The sequence below is a fragment of the Trachemys scripta genome, chromosome 3 (genome assembly GCF_013100865.1).
Source record: "Trachemys scripta elegans isolate TJP31775 chromosome 3, CAS_Tse_1.0, whole genome shotgun sequence".
Taxonomy (NCBI): domain Eukaryota; kingdom Metazoa; phylum Chordata; order Testudines; family Emydidae; genus Trachemys; species Trachemys scripta.
Window position 1 is genome coordinate 24,717,799 of NC_048300.1, and position 20,268 is coordinate 24,738,066.

The 20,268-nt window shown below is 41.5% G+C and overlaps 2 protein-coding genes across 6 annotated transcripts in view; one reads left to right on the plus strand and one right to left on the minus strand.

Moving 5' to 3' along the window:
- PPP4R3B (protein phosphatase 4 regulatory subunit 3B) overlaps positions 1-20,268 on the plus strand; it is a 123,974-nt gene that overhangs the window by 60,330 nt on the left and 43,376 nt on the right. For 2 of the 5 annotated variants that reach the window (XM_034764300.1, XM_034764303.1), the window contains exons 15-16: positions 12,186-12,385; positions 13,621-16,348. In XM_034764300.1, coding sequence (XP_034620191.1) covers positions 12,186-12,385; positions 13,621-13,716 — 296 coding nt within the window. In that variant the 3' untranslated portion in view covers positions 13,717-16,348. Of the gene's footprint in view, positions 1-12,185; positions 12,386-13,617; positions 16,349-20,268 lie in introns of those variants that run through there. The other 3 variants (XM_034764299.1, XM_034764301.1, XM_034764304.1) reach the window with 2 other exon arrangements.
- CFAP36 (cilia and flagella associated protein 36) overlaps positions 17,359-20,268 on the minus strand; it is a 133,885-nt gene continuing 130,975 nt past the window's right edge. Inside the window, exon 10 of the mRNA XM_034764305.1 lies at positions 17,359-17,524. Coding sequence (XP_034620196.1) covers positions 17,435-17,524 — 90 coding nt within the window. The 3' untranslated portion in view covers positions 17,359-17,434. The remainder of the gene's footprint in view (positions 17,525-20,268) is intronic.

A 20,268-nucleotide genomic window follows, 5' to 3' on the forward strand; every position in this document is an offset into this window, starting at 1 on the left:
AGAAAAGAAAATGTTTATATTGTATTTTTTATTTCTTAGAAATAATAAAGCTGTCATACAATTCTTCGCCTGCCAGAGAGTTTAGTGTTTGCCAGACACCTGGCAATGTTTCAGTTCTGTCAGTTTGTTGATGTTTGGCCTTCGTGACTGTGCAGTTGAAACCTTTAGGATTGCAGCAAGGTGTGCATCAGATAGTTGTTTGATATTTTGACTTGTTTATATTCATTGTGGGGGAAAAAAGTGATGCTGCCTCTATGGCTGACTCTGCCTGGCAACTAATGATGATATCTCTGTTCCTCTCCCCCAGGCAATGGGAGCTATGGGGGGCGGCGCCTACAGTGGACATTGTCTGCAGGGTATCTGCCTGCATCTCTCCTCCGCAGGCCACAGTGGAGAGGTTCAGGGCCGCAGATGGCCCACAGGCCGGGAGTTTGAGATCCCTGATCTAGAAAGTTCATGCTCAAAGGAAAATACAAGAGATATTACACAGTAGAAAGTCCTCCACACTACATACTTACCTGCAGAAATGGTCCAAGTCTCAGATTTGGTGCACATCCCAACAAATCTCTATCAATATCAGCAACTCTTTCATATAATCTTGAATATGCTCTGACCCTTAGTCAGGATTATCCCTAAAATCTCTTAAGGTCTGTCTAGTAGCTATTACAGCTGGGATACTCGATGCTGTTGCACCCAACCACTAAAAGGTTCATTAAAGTTATAATAAACCTCTTCCCTCGACCTTGTCTTTATACCCCGTGTGGGACCTAAACCTGATACTGAAAGCGCTGACTAGGCCCCTCTTTGAACCCATGGCCACCTGTTCACTAACATATTTATCAATTAAAATGGCATTCTTGATAGCTATTACCTCAGCCAGAAGAATAGGAGAAAGAGCAGCTTTATAGACAAGGTTACGTTTAGGCCACATCCAAAATTCATCCCTAACATAACCTCTCCATTTCACGATTCAATCGATTCACCTTCCAATCTTCTACCCCCAAGCCTCACCAAGACAATAGGGAGGCTATACTACATATCCTAGATGTTAGGAGAGCCATGGCCTTCTACCTGGATAGGACAAAAGTCTTCAGGAAGTCTCTGAGACTTTTCCTTTCTGTGGTAGAAAGCCCCAAGGGCTCAGCAGTATCAGCCCAAAGACTCTCCAAGTAGGTCTTGAATTGCTACCAAATTCATAATGTGACCCCCCCCCACACACACACACACACCCAGACTCAATCTGTACATTTTCCACAAGGTCAGTCTTCTCATCCGTCGCTTTTTTTCAAGGATGTTCCTATCACAGAGATCTGCAGAGCGGCGACAGGGCGTCAGTCCATACTTTTGCAGAACATTATGTGATCACTGGGCACTCGGCCTCTGATGCCATCTTTGGCTCTATAGGACTTGACCCAACTCCAAAGTCCCTTCAAAAAGGGTACTGCTCGGGAGTCACCTACGATGAAGCACCCATAGGGACACTACTCGAAGAAGTTATCTTGTGCAGTAACGATGGTTCTTCAAGATGTGTCCCTATGGGTGTTCCACAACCCACCTTCCTCCCCTCTACTTCGGAGTTCTCCTTTTATGACTGCAATAGAGAAGACGCTGAGGACAGTTAGCTTGCTAGCGCTGGCTAGCCTTGTGGTGCAGCATGAGGAGAGACAGTCCAGGCACAGGCCCAATGGACACGGCTACCAAAGTTCTCCAATCAGCAGTGCAGGAATTCAGACACACCTACAGTAGAACACCCATAGGGGGACACATATCAAAGAACCATCATTACTGCACAACGTGAATAACTTCTTATCATGACTTGATCAGATTTATAAAGTGCAAGCAAAATAAAGTCCTGACCAGTAATGTATATACTGGATGCTTTAATAGAGCTAGTTTTTCAAAGCTGAAAATAGTTAAGCCAGATCAGCTGGGAGGAAAAAATTGACCAGGAAAACGAGTAATTTGGAATAATTTAAGAACACTTTACTAGATGCCCAAACAGCACAAATGAGGAAAAAAGCTATACTGGTTAAAAAATCAACATGGTTTAGAGGAGAAGTGAAGGCAGCTATATCTATCTATACACTCACAGATATATAGAAGAAAGGGAAAGTTGATAGTAATGAGTAAGTCAGAAGTTAAGCATCATAGAAAATTGATAAGGGAAGCCAAGGGACACAAGGAGAACTCAGGCCAATAGAATTAAGGACAATAAGGAGGAATTTTTAAAATATATTAAAAACAAAAAGAATCCTCTCGTATTGGTCCATTACTAGATGGAAATTGTAGAATTATTAACAATAATTAACAATTAAGTATTTAATAAATATTTCTGTTCTATATTTGGAGGGAAAACAGATTATATAGTCTTGTCATGTGGTGATAACACTTTCCATTGCATTAGTATCTCTGGAGGATGGTAAACAGAAGCTACTAAAGTTCGACACATTTAAATCAGCAAGTCTAGATAACTTGGATCCAAGAGTTTTAAAAGCTGGCTGAGGAGGTCTCTGGACCGTTAATGTTTATTTTCAATCTGTCTTGGAGCAGTGGGGAGGTTTCAGAAGACTGGAAGAAAGCCAATGCTGTGCTAGGTTTTAAAAAGTGTAAATGGGATGACCCTGGTAATTACAGGCTTGTCAGCCTGAAATCTATCTTGGGCAAGATAATGGAGCAACTGACATGGGACTCATTTAATAAAGAATTAAAGGGAGTTAATGTAATTAATGCAAATCGACACTAGTTATGGAAAATAAATCCTGTCAAACTAACTTGATATCTTTTTTTTTATGAGTGTACAAGTTTTGTTGATAAAGATAATAGTGCTGACATGATAGACTGCATGACATTTTGATTTAAAAAACCAAAACGATATAAAATTGATTTGGCACACATTAAATGGATTAAAAGCTGGTTAACTGATAGGTGTCCAAATGTAATGGTAAATGGAGAATCATCGTCAAACTTGTTTCCAGTGGGAGCCCACAGAGATCAGTTCTTGGTCCTATGCTATTTAACATTTGCATCAGTGACCTGGAAGAAAACATAAAATCATCACTGATAAAGTTGCAGATGACACAGAAATTGGAGGAATGGCAAATAATGAAGCGGACAGGATTCAGACTGATCTGAATCCTTTAGTAAACTAGGCACAAGGAAACAATACGCATTTTAATACACCTAAATGTATTGTAAATGTATATATCTAGGAACAAAAAATGTTCTGTCCTGGGAAGCAGTGATTCTGAAAAAGATTTTGGTATTGTAGTGAATAATCCATTGAACATGAGCTCCCTGTGTGATACTGTGGCCAAAAAAGCTAATGCGATCCTGTGATGCATAAACGGGGAATCTTGAGTAGAAGTAGAGAAATTATTTTACCTCTATAGTTGGCACTGGTATGACTGCTGCTGGAATACTGTGTCCAGTTCTGGTTCCTACAATTCAAAAAGGATGTTGATAAATTGGTAAATTGGAGAGGTTCAGCTCCCAGACTACTGCACTGGGCAGCACAGTATGGGGAGGAGGTGACCTGCCATCTGTGGAGAAAGAAGTGGTTCAGCCCTATTTAGAAAAGCTGGACAAGCACAAGTCCATGCACTGCATCCGAGGGTGTTAAAGGAGTTGGTGGATGTGATTGAAGAGCCATTGGCCATTATCTTTGAAAACTCATGGGGATTTTTGGGGGGAGGGGAGATTGGAAAAAGTCTAATGTAGTGCCCATCTTTAAAAAAGGAAGGAGGATGATCCGGAGAACTACAGGCCAGTCAACCTCAACTCAGTCCCTGGAAAAATCATGGAGCAGGTCCTCAAGGAATCAATTTTAAAGCACTTAGAGGAGAGGAAAGTGATCAGGAACAGTCAGCATGGATTCACCAAGGGCAAGTCAGAGATAACTGGCTCTGTGGATGAGAGGAAAGCAGTGGATGTGTTATTCCTTGACTTTAGCCAAGCTTTTGATATGCTCTCCCACCGTATTCTTGCCAGCAAGTTAAAGTATGGACTGGATGAATGGACTATAAGGTGGATAGAAAGCTGGCTACATTAGCTGGCTCAATGGGCAGTGATCAATGGCTCCATGTCTAGGTGGTAGCCGGTATCAAGCGGAGTGCCCCAAGGATCGGTCCAGGGGCCAGTTTTGTAATATCTTCATTAATGATCTGGAGGATGGGATGGATTGCACCCTCAGCAAGTTTGCAGAGGACAATAAACTGAGAGGAGTGGTAGATACGCTGGAGGGTAGGGATAGGGTCCAGAGGGACCTAGACAAATTAGAGGACTGAGCCAAAAGAAATCTGAGGTTCAACAAGGATAAGTGCAGAGTCCTGCATTTAGGACACAAGAATGCCATGCATCGCTACAGGCTGGGGATCAACTCGCTAAGCAGCAGTTCTGCAGAAAAGGATGTAGGGGTTACAGTGGATGAGAAGCTAAATGAGTCCACAGTGTGCCCTTGTTGCCAAGAAGGCTAACGGCAATTTGGGCTGTATAAGTAGGAGCATTGCTAGCAGATTGAGGGACATGATCATTTCCCTCTATTCGACATTGGTGAGGCCTCATCTGGAATACTGTGTCCAGTTTTGGGCCCCACACTACAAGAAGGATGTGGAAAAATTAGAAAGAGTCCAGCAGAGGGCAACAAAAATGATTAGGGGGCTGGAGCACATGACTTATGAGGAGAGGCTGAGGGAACTGGGATTATTTAATCTGCAGAAGAGAAGAATGAGGGGGGATTTGATAGCTGCTTTCAGCTACCTGAAAGGGGGTTCCAAAGTGGATGGATCTAGACTGTTCTTAGTGGTACCAGGTGACAGAAGGAGGAGTAATGGTCTCAAGTTGCAGTGGGGGAGGTTTAGGCTGGATATTAGGAAAAACTTTTTCACTAGGAGGGAGGTGAAGCACTAGAATGGGTTACCTAGGGAGGTGGTGGAATCTCCTTCTTTAGAGGTTTCTAAGGTCAGGCTTGACAAAGCCTTGGCTGGGATGATTTAGTTGGGGATTGGTCCTGCTTTGAGCAGGGGGTTGGACTAGATGACCTCCTGAGGTCCCTTCCAACCCTGATATTCTATGGAGAGCCAGGAGAATGATTAGAGGATTGGAAAACATGCCCGTAGTAATAGACCCAAGGAGCTTCAATCTGTTTAGCTTAACAAAGAGATTGAGGGCTGACTTGACTATAGTATGTAAGCATCTACATGGGGAACAGATATTTAATAATGGGCTCTTTGATCTAGCAGAGAAGGTCTAGGGTGACCTAGACAAATTGGAAGATTGGACCAAAAGAAATCTAATGAGGTTCAACAAGGACAAGTGCAGAGTCCTGCACTTAGGAAGGAAGAATCCCATGCACTGCTACAGGCTGGGGATCTACTGGCTAAGCAGCAGTTCTGCTGAAAAGAACCTGGGGATTACAGTGGATGAGAAGCTGGATATAAGTCAGCAGTGTGCCCTTGTTGCCAAGAAGGCTAACAGCATTTTGGGCTGCATTAGTAGGAGCGTTGCCAGCAGGTTAAGGGAAGTGATTATTCCCTTCTATTTGACACTGGTGAGGCCACATCTGGAGTATTGCGTCCAGTTTTGGGCCTCCCCCATTACAGAAAGGATGTGAACAAATTGGAGGGAGTCCAACGGAGGGCAATGAAAAGGATCAGGGGACTGGGGTACATGATTTATGAGGAGAGGCTGAGGGAACTGGGCTCTTACTGCAGAAGAGAAGAGTGAGGGGAGGATTTGCTAGCAGCCTTCAACTACCTGAAGGGGGGTTCCAAAGAGGGTGGAGCTTGGCTGTTCTCAGTGGTGGCAGATGACAGAACAAGAAGCAATCGTCTCAAGTTGCAGTGGGAGAGGTCTAGGTTGGATATTAAGAAACACTATTTCACTAAGAGGGTGGTGAAGTACTAGAATGGGTTACCTTGGGAGGTGGTGGAATCTCCATCCTTAGAGGTTTTTAAGGCCTGGCTTGAGGAAGCCCTGGCTGGGATGATTTAGTTGGTGTTGGTCCTGCTTTGAGCAGGGGGTTGGACTAGATGACCTCCTGAGGTCTCTTCCAACCCTAGTCTTCTATGATTCCATGATACTCCACTTAGGAAGGAACAATTATTTGCACGTATACAAAATAGGAGATGACTGCCTAGGAAGGAATACTGCAGAAAGGGATCTGGGGGTTATAATGGATCGCAAGCGAAATGAGCCAACAGTGTAGCACTTTTGCGCCAAAAAAAAAAAAAGAGCAAACATCATTCAGGGATGCATTAGCAGGAGTATTGTAAGCAAGACACAAGAATTAATTCTTCCGCTCTACTCTGCACTGAGAGAGCCTCAACTGGAGTATTGTCGACTTCTGGGCCCCACATTTCAGGAAGGATGTGGACAGATTGGAGAAGGTCCAGATTGAAGGTCTAGAAAACATGACCTATGAGGAAAGATTGGGAAAAAAAATGGCTCCGTTTAGTCTGGAGACGAGAAGACTGAGAGGGGACATAATACTTTTCAAATATGTAAAAGTTGGTTTTAGTGAGGACAGTGAAAAATTGTTCTTGTTGCTTCTTGTCCTAACCTCAGAGGTTAAGGGGATTAAATTGCAGCAAGTGGAGTTTAGGTTGGAAGTTAGGAGAAAATTCCTGTCAGGGTAGTTAAGCCCTGGAATAAATTGCCTAGGGAAGTTGTGGATTCTGTCATTGGTGGTTTTTAAGAGCAGGTTAGAGAAGCGCCTGTCAGGGATGGTCTAGATAATACTTAGTCTTGCCTGGAGTGCAGGAGATTGGACTTCTTGATGTCCTTCCAGTCCTACACTTTTATGATTAAATACTATGTACCCTCCAACGGCTCAGAATACCACTCCTCCCATGCCATCCCACATTTCATGGTAGTCAACGCTATAAATGAGAGAGACAGACAACATTGCTCCTGATCAGCTACTCACAACAAGAAGGCCCCAAGCTCTTCAGCAATGCCATGGATGATTCCCTTCACTATTTGAAGGACTCTGGAGTAACCCTCTAATCCCTGGACATCAGTGCCCCTGCAACTAAGAGAAAATTCATCAGGTCACAGCCAAACCGTCTCACCCAGTCCAGTACGAAACCTTTCAAAGAATCATACAATCATCCAAGAAGAGGCCTGGATTCAATAAGAAGGGCCCATCATCTGCTGTCCTCTTTCAGTAAGCAACTTGTAACTATCTGTTTTGACCGTTCATTTGAAGGTCATGAGTTCTTCCATCATCTGGGTCATATGTTGCACCACCCTCCTGCTACACTCCTCCCCGCACCTCCCCCAGCGATATCTTGAAAAAGGGAAGACTTTCTCGGGAGAACATCACATTAGACAGATGCTATAAGTCATTACATTACATCAGGCTACACCATTCTCTTCAGATCCATCCTCCTCCACTCCCCTTCCTTTCCCTTTTCAGGGACCCTTCTCACAAGGGTCTCCTAACGCAAGAGTTACAATCCCTCCTTCTGGAGGTGATCAGACTAGTTCCCCATCTTTCATCAGGAAAGGGTTCTACTCCAGGTACTTCTTGGTACCCAAGAGGAAAGGAGGATGGAGACCAATCCTGGACCTCAGGACTCTGAACACATTCATTCTATCATAGAGGTTCAGAATGGTAACCATAGCAACAATAATACTATGTTATATCGGGGACTGTTTGTGGCCCTTGACATTCAGAATGTGTATTTTCATATTGCAATGTATCCAGCTCACTGATGTGTACTTCAGTTTGTCATTGGCAGCGACCACTATCAGTATTGAGTGTTTCCTCTTGGTCATTGCATTCTCCCATCTGGACGAATGGCTTCTCAAAGGTCGTTCCTTCCCCAAGGTACAATCAGCAATCACCAAGGACCTAGTACTCTTCCATTCTTTGGGGCTGTTACCCCAAAAAATAGATTTTGGGACCCCCCTCTAATAACCTCCCTAATACTCCGTTGGTCTGTTCTTCCGAAAGTATGAGTTTCCAGGGTTGTTAAGGAAACACCAAGGACACAGATATAACTTTCCGATAAGGTGATTGACACCCGAGGTATATTTTCCAAAACAAAGTGTCTTCTTATTAAAGTAATGAATCCTTACCGTATATACTCGTTCATTAGGTCGTTCGTTTATAAGCTGACCCCCCAAAATGGATAGGTAAAAATAGCAAAAACTTATGACCCTTTTCATAAGCTGACCCTATATTTCAGGGGTTGGAAAACTTTGAATCCCGGCCCGTCAGCGTAAAGCAGTGGCGAGTGGGGACATTTTGTTTACTTGGAGCGTCTGCAGGCATGGAGCCCCTCAGCTCCCTGTGGCCGCGGTTTGCCGTTCCCAGCCAATGGAAGCTGTGGGAAGTGGCGCCACTTCCTGCAACTCCCATTGGCTGGGAACGGCGAACTGTGGCCACAGAGAGCTGAGGGGCTCCATGCCTGCAGATGCTCCAGGTAAACAAAACGACAATGTATTAGATATTCAATTCAATGATTCCATAGAACGAGGTCGGCAACCTTTCAGAAGTGGTGTGCCAAGTCTTCATTTATTCGCAGTAATTTTAAGATTTTGTGTGCCAATAATATATTTTACATTTACAGGGGCCGGTGGATGGAACCCCAGACTGGCAGCAGGCTGAGCAGACTGGCGGCTGGGACCCCTGACCGGCAGCAGGCTGAGCGGGGCTGGCGGCTGGGACCCCAGCTGGCAGCAGACTGAGCCACCCAGCCTGCTGCCGGTCTGGGGTTCTGTCTGCCGGCCCCTGCCAGCCGGGGTCTCTGCCGCCAGCCCCATTCAGCCCACTGCCGGCCCGGGGTTCCATCCATTCAGACCGGCAGTGGGCTGAGTGGGGCCAGTGGCAGGGACACCAGGCTGGCAGCAGCATGCCACAGTAAATCAGCTTGTGTACTGCCTTTGGCACGCATGCCATGGATTGCCAACCACTGCCATAGAGTTTAAAATCATCAAATTTTGGAGTAGACCTATTTATAAGCCGACCCCTGCTCTCTGATGTCTCATTTTTTTACCAAAAATATTCGGCTTATGAACAAGTTTATACGGTAATCTAAAAATTGAAATCAGACACAAATCCCTAATTGTAAATTAGAGCATTTAAACTGCAGTAGCATACAATTTAAATTATTCTAAGCAAAGCAGTTTGCTACAAATGGCCAATTTGTAACAAATTGCAGACAGTTCTTAAATTATACGCTGAATTTTACATAAGTTGCAATTAACTATTTCATGCATTCTTATTAACGCACACACATATTTCAAGCATACACGTATTAAATACTATGCTAGACTACACTAAAAATTATATTTAAAAGCTGGCAGACTTACTCTATAAATCCTTTGATATCCTTTAATTGCTGTTACTGCTTTTTATAAACGTTTTGGAATTCTTTAATCGTGGTTGCTGCTCAGTTCTGGTTAGTCAGCTTCATTTTGTTCTGGTCTTCTTCTCTGTCTCTACACTAGGCCTTGTCTACATTATAGGGAAAAGTCGATCTGAGCTACGCAATTTGTCATATGTCAATAGCATAACTCAAGTCCACATAGCTTAGATCTACTTACCGCGGGGGCCACACTACGTGATGTCGACGGGAGACGCTCTCCCGTTGACTCCCTTACTCTTCTCGATCCGGTGGAGTACAGGAGTCGATGGGAGAGTGATTTGCGGTCGATTTAGCGGGTCTTCACTAGAGCCACTAAATCAACTGCCAGTGCTTCGATCGCTGTGTCGATCCCCTGGTAAGTGCAGACAAGCCCAGTTTCTGATAATTCTTTAGCAGCTCTCCTTGCTGGTTTCTAATTTCTTCATCTGTCTTCCCCCGACTGCTTTCTTCGCAGGCTCCTGACTGACTGCCAGCACAGTCTTTTTATACAGTTCTAATACACATTACCTCATCTTCCTCTATCAGAAGAGGCAGCCCCAAATTGGCCTAAGTCAGTTCAGGCTGAGGCAGCTTGACCTTTCTGTCACCCCTTTTGTTCTGTACATACTTACTGTTGCTGTTTACTTCAGAGTTATGATTCTGCTGACCCACTCACCTACTGGGCCTTTCGCCCGAGCGCCATCCTGGCACTCCTGAACATTCTGCCAATTAACTGAACTTTTCATCCTGTGTTAGTACTGCGCCTGCTCAAGATCTGCAGCTTTCATCTTAGAGTGGAGTAGCTCCTGCTTATTCAGAATACAGATCAAGCAGACAAAATGGAGGCTGGAGAATTTCTTTAGTAATAGGGCAGCTGAACTTGCCTGAGTCCCTCTCTCCACTTGCCTCTGACAGCAAACCTCCTGTCCCAAGAATTGGGGACAATGACTCATCCCAGTCTCTCCATGTTACATCTCAAGCCCTGGGTCCTCGATGGCTCTCAGGTGTAGAAATGGATTGTTCTTTTTAAATACAGAATGTGCTGTTGAATAGTAGGAAACCCTCTGCAAAAAAGACTTGCCTGCAAAAGTGGAAGCAATTTTAGTCCTGCTACAGCAGGCATCATCTCATAGTAGAGTACCTGCTGAGTTTAAAAACCTTGGGTTTGTCACTGAGCTCCATCGAAGTCCACCTGGCTGCTAGTTTAGCTTTTCATATACTGGTTGTGGGATTTTCAGTATTCTCATGCCCTATTACTTCAAGGTTTATTAAGGGTTTAACCAAACTTTTTCCTCATACTGCTCCGTGTTGGGACCTTTAGCTTAATTCTCAACTAGAGAAAATACCCTTCCTCATTTGTCCTTCAAAACCTCCTTTGTCGTAGTCATCACTTTGACTAGAAAGGTTAGGGGAATTGGGAGCCCCTGTGGCAGATCCAGCCTGCCCAGTATTTTTACTGGGACATGGTGACTCTACATGCCCATTCCTGCTTCCTGCCCAAGGTGTCGTCGGACTTCCACATCAACCAGGATGTTCAGTTGCAAATCTTCCACTCCAGACCTCATGTTTCAAAGGAAGACCTAGTCTTCACACTATAGGCTTAAGAAGAGCCCTCACATTCTACCTCAAAAGAACTAGGCCCTTCAGAGCCTCTCCTTGTCTTTTTTTGTCTCTTTCACATATAGGACAATGGGAGCATGTTTTCACCCAAAGACGATCAAAATGGGTCTCAGGGTGCATTTTGGCATGTTATGAAGCTTTTTAAGTGCGCGCGCACGCACACACCCAACGAGGGTGACTGCCCAGGCAACTTCGGTTTCTCTGACTAAAAACATACAGACTGCTGCAGACATTTGTAAAGCTGCCACCTGGTTGTGCTTGCATACTTTTTCCCAGCACTGTGCTATCGGATGTGCTTCCAGGGCAGATGCAGCCTTTGATGGATCTGTTCTTGAATCAGTACTAGATTTAGTTTGGGCACTCTTCAGAAGTCCCTTAAAGCGGAGCACTGATAGGAACAACAACTTGAAGGAGGAGTGGTTACTTACTTGTACAGTAACTGGAGTTCTTCAAGATGTTTTGTTCCTGTGGGTGTTCTACTACCTGCCTTCCATCCTCTCTACTTCGGAGTCCTTGCCTCTGGCCAGATTTCGTGATGGAGAAGGAACAGGAAGTCCACCCTCTCCTATATGCCCTCCGATCAGAGCACAAGGCTATATAGGGCACTGGTGCAGAACCCATGAACCAAAAATCTCTAATTGAAAGTGCACAGGCATGCATGTACCTAAAGTGGAGCACTCATAGGGACAAAATACCTTTAAGAACTCTGGTTACTGTACCAATAAGTAACCTCTCCTGTGTGGAGTGTTTTCATGTTAATACTTATGACAACCATTTGTTTTGTTCTCTAAATTCTAAGCAAAAATATTTTTTTATTCTAGTCAGTAAATAAAATGTTAATATGCTTTTGAGAACAAGATTGGAACTAGAAACTTCTTCAATTGCCAATTTGGTTAATTTTCTCCAAAAGATGCTGTTGATTGGAAGTTTCATGTTTGCAGGGTGAATTAGACTCATTTCTATATTCTTACCAAACACTCCTGATTGGCCAGATTTACCTTTGCTTGACCTACTTAGCCTGGTCCTATATTTAGGACATTGATTCCATTCCCCCTTCTTTGGAAGATGCCTTTCAGCAGCTGTTTAGTTTAAATTCAGCTATTTTCTGGGTTGCAGTGTGGGTGTGCAACATAGTGTAAAGTGACTTTTTCAAAGGGGGTGTAGATTTGTGAAAAACCTGTATAATTGATGTATATTAAAATGTTTGTCCTTCAGCTAAAGAGAGTGAAGACAAAGAGAATCTCCCAAAAAGGACTTCAGCTGGTGGATTCAAATTCACTTTTTCTCACGCTGCCAGTGCAGCTAATGGAGCAAATAGTACAAACAAATCTGTAGCAGCTCAGACATCACCAGCAAGTTCTAATGGTTCCTCTTCAAAGAACACAAACTTGACTACAGCGGTAACAACCGCTAAGGTGAGAGAACTTGCATTTGTAAAAGCAGACATTACCTACTCCAGAAACAGTAAGAGTATGAGTATTCTAACACGTTAATGAAACCATACTGATTTGTACTGTGTTAAGTCCTGTATTGTGTGACAATAGAAACAAGACTGAGGGCAGTCTGTCTTTGATGGACTAGTTAAGGATAAAATATTTCAAGTCCAGTCACATTTTACTAATTTTTGGAGAGCGTAAAAACACTTTCTTTTAGCAATTCCAAGCTCTTGTAGATTTTACAAACTAGTCACCAATCTTGCATTTCCAGCTGACATGAGGGGCTCAAATTCCCAAGTATTAAACAAGCTGTTAGTCATGGCAGGAGTCTTAAGTTATTGAGATAACCAGATTTCCTTTATCTCAACGGAAACATTTTTCTTACTGTTTTCTGAGATGTGGCATTAACAAGACACTCTGTTTCCTCTGAACTGTCTATATCGATGGAACCACAGTTATGGAATTCATGCTAATGCCTTTAAGCAGACACACAGAGGACTTGGTTGGTACTTAGTTGAAGACTCATATTACAGTGAGAGACCAGTGGTTAATCTCTAGTCAACTTACTACCTTATCCCCAAGCTCTTGCTGCAAATAGTAGTGTCCTTTTCACCAGTTTCACTTAAGTGGAGGAAGAGGAGTATTTTTAAAATGGGAACTCATCAGACCCTCAGCCTAGAGGATAAATCACTGTTTATATGGCTTTTAAAAAGGGAGAAGTATGAATTGGATTGAAGGGTGAGAAGGGGATCCTCAGGTCTCTAAGAAGGAAATAATGGACACTCATAAAAGATAATAGGATTAAAGATTTTTAAATAGTGTGAGACCGTTTAAATTCACAGTGGAAAACCAGTTTTCAATACTAGTATTTTCCTTGATTTTATACAGAAAACATAATCTTACCTTGATACATTGCAAGATTTACATTATAGGTCAGCCTGGGTCCAAGTACCTCATTGGTGACAACTTTTCTCAACAAATGAGTGTTAGACATCTTATCATTTTCTGTTTCATATGCCCAGACACTCTGTAAGCTTTTTTTTTATTGTAATTGGAAGTCTGTAAACCTACTGCATGCCATCCTAATACACTAATCTTCTGAAGCTTTGTCCTAGACAGCTGATCAAGGGGGATTTGGTATTTTCATTACAGCTGTGCATTTCTGGGAGATGAATTTTTTCAAATGTGAGGTTTTCTTTCTTTAAAATCAGCAGGGAAGTCTAGTTGGCCTAGTGGATTATCCAGATGATGAAGAGGAAGAGGAAGAAGAGGAGACATCCCCAAGGAAAAGACCTCGTCTTGGTTCATAAAAACATTGAAATAAATGTATATTATGAGGTCTTAAATGCTGCAACTGATCGAAGAGCTAAAGAGTCTGAATCAGAAAGCTTTCTCCCTTGAATATATAAGATAATACAAGGAGTAGCAAAAGAAACTCAGTATATCAGTGAGAAAGGTTTAGTTCTGCAAACATCAGGCTTCCAAGGAACTTAATCTCTTTCTAGTAAAATAAGGAGTCTGCCATTCAGTTGGGAGGGGTGGGGGAGGGTTAGTAATCAGAACCTGGATGACAGCTTCTCAGCAAGGAAAGTCTCAGGTTTGGGGAGGGTACTGGGAGGGAGGAAGGTGTGGTTAACAACTTTTAATATTGCAGGGTTTCTCCAGTGTGTAACAGACCTAGAAAAAAAATGTAAAGCTTCAGTTGTAAACCCAGTAATCTTAATTTTGTAATGGTGCTGTCCATTTTGTTCTTTTAGCAATTGCCTCTTTTTTTAAAAAAAATGAAGGGAAAATAATTCTATTTCCATAAAAATAAATTCAGATTTTGGGACCATTAGTTGCAAATTTAATAAAATGTCTGACAAATGGAGTGGGGAGCTTCTGGAATAACAGTGCATGTTGAGTTGTAAAAAACATGAACTTTTCAACTCACATTTTGAAGAGGAGAGGAAAAAAAGCAAGCTGGATAATGGACAGGTCAGTTAATTTGATTGTTTTTTTAAATTGGATATCCAGCAATATCTATGCCAAGGATTGGTAGCTTCCAAAAAGATCTCCAGAAACTGCTAGCATCAATAAACTAGTACTTTAAACTACACACTAAGTACAGCTAGCAGTTTTTCAGGTGATAGAAGATACTGAATTGAGTCACTTTCTGTTTTATTAGTGAAGCTCTCGTCCTTGAGCAGCAGGTGCGTTTTTGCATTTGTAGGTTTAAATTGTGTAATTGAGGTGGTAATAAGAAACACTAACAAAGGTTTTGAAAAGTGGCATTTAACACCCAGAAGCCATTTTGGACCAAGATGGAATTATTACTAACAATATACCCGTCTGTTTGAGGCAGAATCAACATTCAGCATCTGAACCTGTGTGTAATACGAAAGCTGCTTTTTAAAGAGTAAAAGCACATTCCATGAAGGTAAACTAATTGCAACCAAAAAAAAAAAAAACAGGTAAATTGATGGAGGTAAACCGTTTAAGAGGTTTTATTTTCAAAGAGCAGCAAGTGAACTGTAAATATTTTAATGTTAGTTGCCCCTATATGATCTGAGATCATGCTGAAGTGAGGGGAAAAAACCCCACCAAACTACAATTAATGTGTCAGAGATGCTAAACTATGAAACCAGCTGCAAACCACCACATAGATCACTCTTGTAATATGTGTTATGGGTCCATTTCTCCTGGAATAGTTTAAACTGAAACAGGTTTACCTGTTTTGGAGATTTTGTAGTTAATTTTAATTTTAGCTATTGTTTGGAAAATATGGACTGTCTGTGTAGATATGAAGTATAGTTTTTTCCATAAAACAGAAGTTTATTTTGTATTAAAATACCACAGTACTTGTTTTACACCATTTGTATACATGTGGTGATATAAATGCTGAACTGTAACATTCAGGAATTAAAATGTGACCCTGTAATTCCATAATTATTGCTTTTGTTTGGTTTGTTGTACATGGTAAGTTAACTCATAATTTTGGAACGTGGCCATTTTAAAGTATTCTTTAATAAGACAAACTATTCATGCAGTTTTAAAAAAAAATTATATACCACTAGATCAAATACCAACCAGAATGCAGGAGTTCTTATCAACCAGTAAGCTAGATACAAAACATTCTGATTGATGACAGTTAATGCGGGTGGATCTGAGGGAATTATTGTTGCCCCTTATGGGCTCCAGGCAATCAAGAATGTGGCCTCTCCTCTTAGCCTCCAACTCAAAGGCAGTGAGTAGGGAAGCTGGTTCAAGTGTGATTGGAATATCATCATCATGTGCTTGCTCTCCAGATCTCAATTTTCTTTTTTCCTGACAAGTCGTGTCTCTCCATGCTTAAAGATGACAATTTCCTACAAATTTATAGTTATCACTAAGAAGGCTCCAAAGTGATGCAGAGTGTGCCTTTCCCCTTCAGAGGCTGAAAACATCACCTGACCGCAATCCAATTTTTTTCTAATAAAAATTACCCTAAACAAAGTTCTTTGATTTAAAAAGTGTTGATTTTTCATTTTTTCCCCCCTGTAACTTTTCCTTTCTGAAGAACTGCCAAGAGCTTTAAGGATACATTCAGACCAGCTCATGAGCCTTTATTCTATAGCAAATATGTGAATGTTGTGAATTTTTATAGTTACTCTAGAAGAATAAAACTATATGAAGAGACATTTGATGTCACCTTAAGGTCTGAACATTTTTATCAAACTTTTTAAACCCCCTTTGGAGTGTGACATATGGAGCTCCCACTCAAACTGGCTAGCATCCAGGGTCACCTGCCTCAGGCAAAGATTCCTTTATCTATGACTTACTATATGCTGTCTGCATTCTGCTAGGGGACAGATACATTCTAATGCCTGGGGCCCCTCCACTACAGATTTAAAAAAAAAAAAAAATTACATCTGCCAACATGTATCAGTTATAAATACTATTTTAATAAAAAGTTACATGAAATTTTGATTGGTTGGGTGGTTTTTTACTCAGTTATTGCGCCAATCAAACATTGTTAGTGATGAAACCTTACAGATTACAGCCTCTTTGCTGAGATAAATGTTCTAAGCAGGATTTATGACCAGACAGTAGTGAATTGTAGTGAACAAAATGGCAAAAAATTTGTTTTCAAAATTTTGAATTATGGGACTAGCTCATAAGTGCTTTCACATTTTATTTAACCAAGACAACAAATGTTTACTTTTAAAAGTTGTACTTTGCCACAAAACACAGGCTTAGTTACTGTTAAATTGGCCCAAAAGATTTATAAAAACAATAACAATCTAGTGTTAGTATGAAGTTTTTCTCATGACTTCAGAAGCTTCATCTTCATTTCCTGTGTCTCAAACAAAACTCTCAAGATGGTGTTTCCCTGTTTAGACTTTATTATATTTGACACTTGAAAGGGGTAATGTTTCTTTGACAGACTAATAAAAGGAAAAGAACCAAGTTCTGTATTTTTATCTCTGTTAGAGAACTGGTTTAAGAATTCTGTAGATGGTGTTTTCCAAGCTATGAACATTTCTAGTATGTGTTTTGAAAAAAGGAAGTAGCCATCGACATGTAGAGGTGTTTGAATTTTTTATATATTAAATAGAACAAAGGTGTAATTTTAAATAAGTGGCTATGGCAAAGCTTTTAAAAAAAACAGGTGCCTAAAGGTAGGATCCTAAGTCCTTACTGCACAAGGGCAATGTGGTTCATGGCTAGGGTTCCTAGGTGTTATGGTAATAAAATACATCATAATTATTAGGTGCTACCTAAATAGGTAGCCTGATTTTCTAAAGTGCTATGCATCTAGCAGATGCCAGAGAAGTCAGCACTTCAGAAAATCTTGGCCCACTGGGTTAGTGTGTGAAATCAAGTTTTTACTACTGTGGATGCAATTTAGTTTTAAATATTATGTATATGAATAAATGAGTTGCTCATGTCTTGTGGAAAATCAACAGTATACTGTGTTTGAAAGCAAGCAGTTTATGGTTAAATAATTTATTCTAAAAGAGATTCAATTCTTGTCCACAAGTATTTTTACAATGAGATTCTTGAAACTTAGCGCTTGTTAATAACTTCTTCTTTAAGTTTTGCTGCAAGCATTCTCCTCTTTAGCAGTAGTCTTTGCTTCTCCTCTTCTGACATTTCCTAAAAACAAAATTAAAATTATTATGTTACAGTATAACCTCTCTGACTGCATAGAAAATTCTGACTTCCAATACTATAAAGTTTCAGTAGATTTTTTTTAAGTCAATTCAGACCATAAACAATGAATAGAGATTTTTTTTCTCTAGAACTCAGAATTAAATAATATTGAAATGGAAATTACTTGCAAAAATTGCAATCTTGGCAGCTTCCCAAAGCTCAGGATGGCTGATAACAATGGTATAGGTTCGATAGACCTAGACAAATTGGAGGTTTGGGCCAAAAGAAATCGGCTGAGGTTCAACAAGGACGAGTGCACTTAGGACGGCAGACTCCCATACACTGCTACAGGCTGGGGACCAACTGGCTAAGCAGCAGTTCTGCAGAAAAGGACCTGGGGATTACAGTGGATGAGAAGCTGAATATGAGTCAGCAGCGTGCCCCTGTTCCCAAGAAGACTAACAGCATATTGGGCTGCATTAGTAGAAGCATTGCTAGCAGATTGAGGAAAATGATTATTCCCCTCTATTTGACACTGGTGAGGCCACATCTGGGGTATTGTGCCCAGTTTTGGGGCCCCCACTACAGAAAGGATGTGGAGAAGTTGGAGAGAGTCTAGCAGAGGGCAATGAAAATAAGGGGGCTGGGGCACATGACTGACAAAGAGTGGCTGAGGGAATTGGGCTTGTTTAGAGAAGAGTGAGGAGGGAGTTGCTAGTAGCCTTCAACTACCTGAAGGGGGGTTCCAAAGAGGATGGAGCTTGGCTGTTCTCAGCGGTGGCAGATGACAGAACAAGGAGCAATGGTCTCAAGTTGCGGTGGGGGAGGTCTAGGTTGGATATCAGGAAAAACCATTTCACTAATGGAATGGTGAAGCACTGGAATGGGTTACCTAGGGAGGTGGTGAATCTCCATCCTTAGAGGTTTTTAAGGCCCAGCTTGACAAAGCCCTGGCTGGGATGATTTAGTTGGGGTTGGTCCTGCTTTGAGCAGGGCGTTAGACTAGATGACCTCCTGAGGGATCTTCCAACTCTAATCTTCTATGATACTTGCTGTAATTTACACCTGGGGACAACACACTGTCCAAGCACAAAGGAGAGCATGATGTACCCCATGTTCCTCAGCCAGATCCTAACACATATTAGTTTTGTGACCAACAAAATTTGTATAGCTTAGTGGCATGTAAAGGTGAATTACAAAGCAATAATAAAAATTCTTTAGTACACATCTGCAGATATCTTCTTACATTACCAGAATATGGGATCTTATGGTACTGAAATAATTTGTAAGCTGTTTTGCACCTCCCTCAAGTCAACTTGGAAACTCCAGCTTTGCTGAAGCTATCCCATTGTACAGCATTAAATGCTAATTCACTGTAACCAGTGTTGATGTCAACATGATGCATTGTGTGATATCTTCAAACAGGAGGAGTCTGGGGTGGGGGGGACTTGAAGGCTAACACATGTTTGTAGTAGCTCAAGCAGCTATTTAGTGGGGCTTTCTGGCACATAGCTGTGTACTTAACTCAATATTTACTCTTTTAAGACAATGATAGTGATAACATTCCATATTAAGCTCTGAAGAAAGTAACTCCCTCTTCCCCATAAATCACAATAATCATTAATAGTGTAAACATTCAGCGTACTCGCTTCCTTCCTCTGAAGTATTTGGTGTTGATTACCGTTGGAGGCTTAGCATCAAACGAGCTGGACCCTGAATATTAGTGATTCTGACCTTGCCATGCTGTGGTACCTGATCCCTCAAACCCATTATTCTCTATCAAATATATAAAAGTATTTTAACAGTTTGGGGAGAAGGATTCTGTTTCCCTGAGCGTGTATGGCTCTGCCCTCCCCTTACTGTAATGTAATAATCCTCCTGGAGGAGGCCTAGATTTCCTTTGAAGTCAGTCAGCGCTGCTCCTTAACTCTTTAGAGGGGCAGAGCTGAGAGACAAGGCAATCCAATCTTCCAAATATAATAAAACTCTCACAATTTTTTTTAAATTAAAATAATTTAGAAAGGTCTTTATAAGACTGACTTATACCCCCTGTTTACTTTGATCTGCAGCAAGTTATGATGACTTCCTTTACTATCAGTTAAATCAGCTTTTAATCCTGACAAGTCATTGTGTAGTAATGGTACCTTACCATGTCTGCTTATCTCTAATAAGCAGTTATCTCTGTGCTTAGCACCACAGAGCCAATACTGCTACAGAAGTGTTAGGTGAATTGTACTCTCAGAAATCAGTGCAATTGTCATTGAAATTCTTATTGCAGAGTCTATGTTACTGGTGCGATACAAGAGACTAGTAGCAAAACCAATTAGAGGTGGTGTTTGCAGTACTTGCCTTTTTTAGAAATTTTTTCTAATATTTAGTTTAACATGGAAGTGATTCAGAGAACACCATGATGCTTTTATGACTACACTAGCACTTAAATCCTGCTAGGAGAGAACTTCCCAAAATCTTTTAGTGACTAGGGTATTATTTTTGGCAAAGAAGTCTAGTGGAGGGTGGGTGAGTGAGGGGAGGTACTGTTTTCTTTCACAGACACTCTCCAAAGTTGGTTATGTACCACTCCAAGAATATCTCAATGGGCTCAATTCTGCGTGAGCCCCATAGTATTGATTCGTCAGTCTCTGGCACAGTTGCTGTATAAGGTCATACAGTACTGCTTTATTTAGATCTGCATTGTTTCCCATATTTTCCCTTCATGTGGCCTTGCAAATCTTGTTTCTATTAGACCA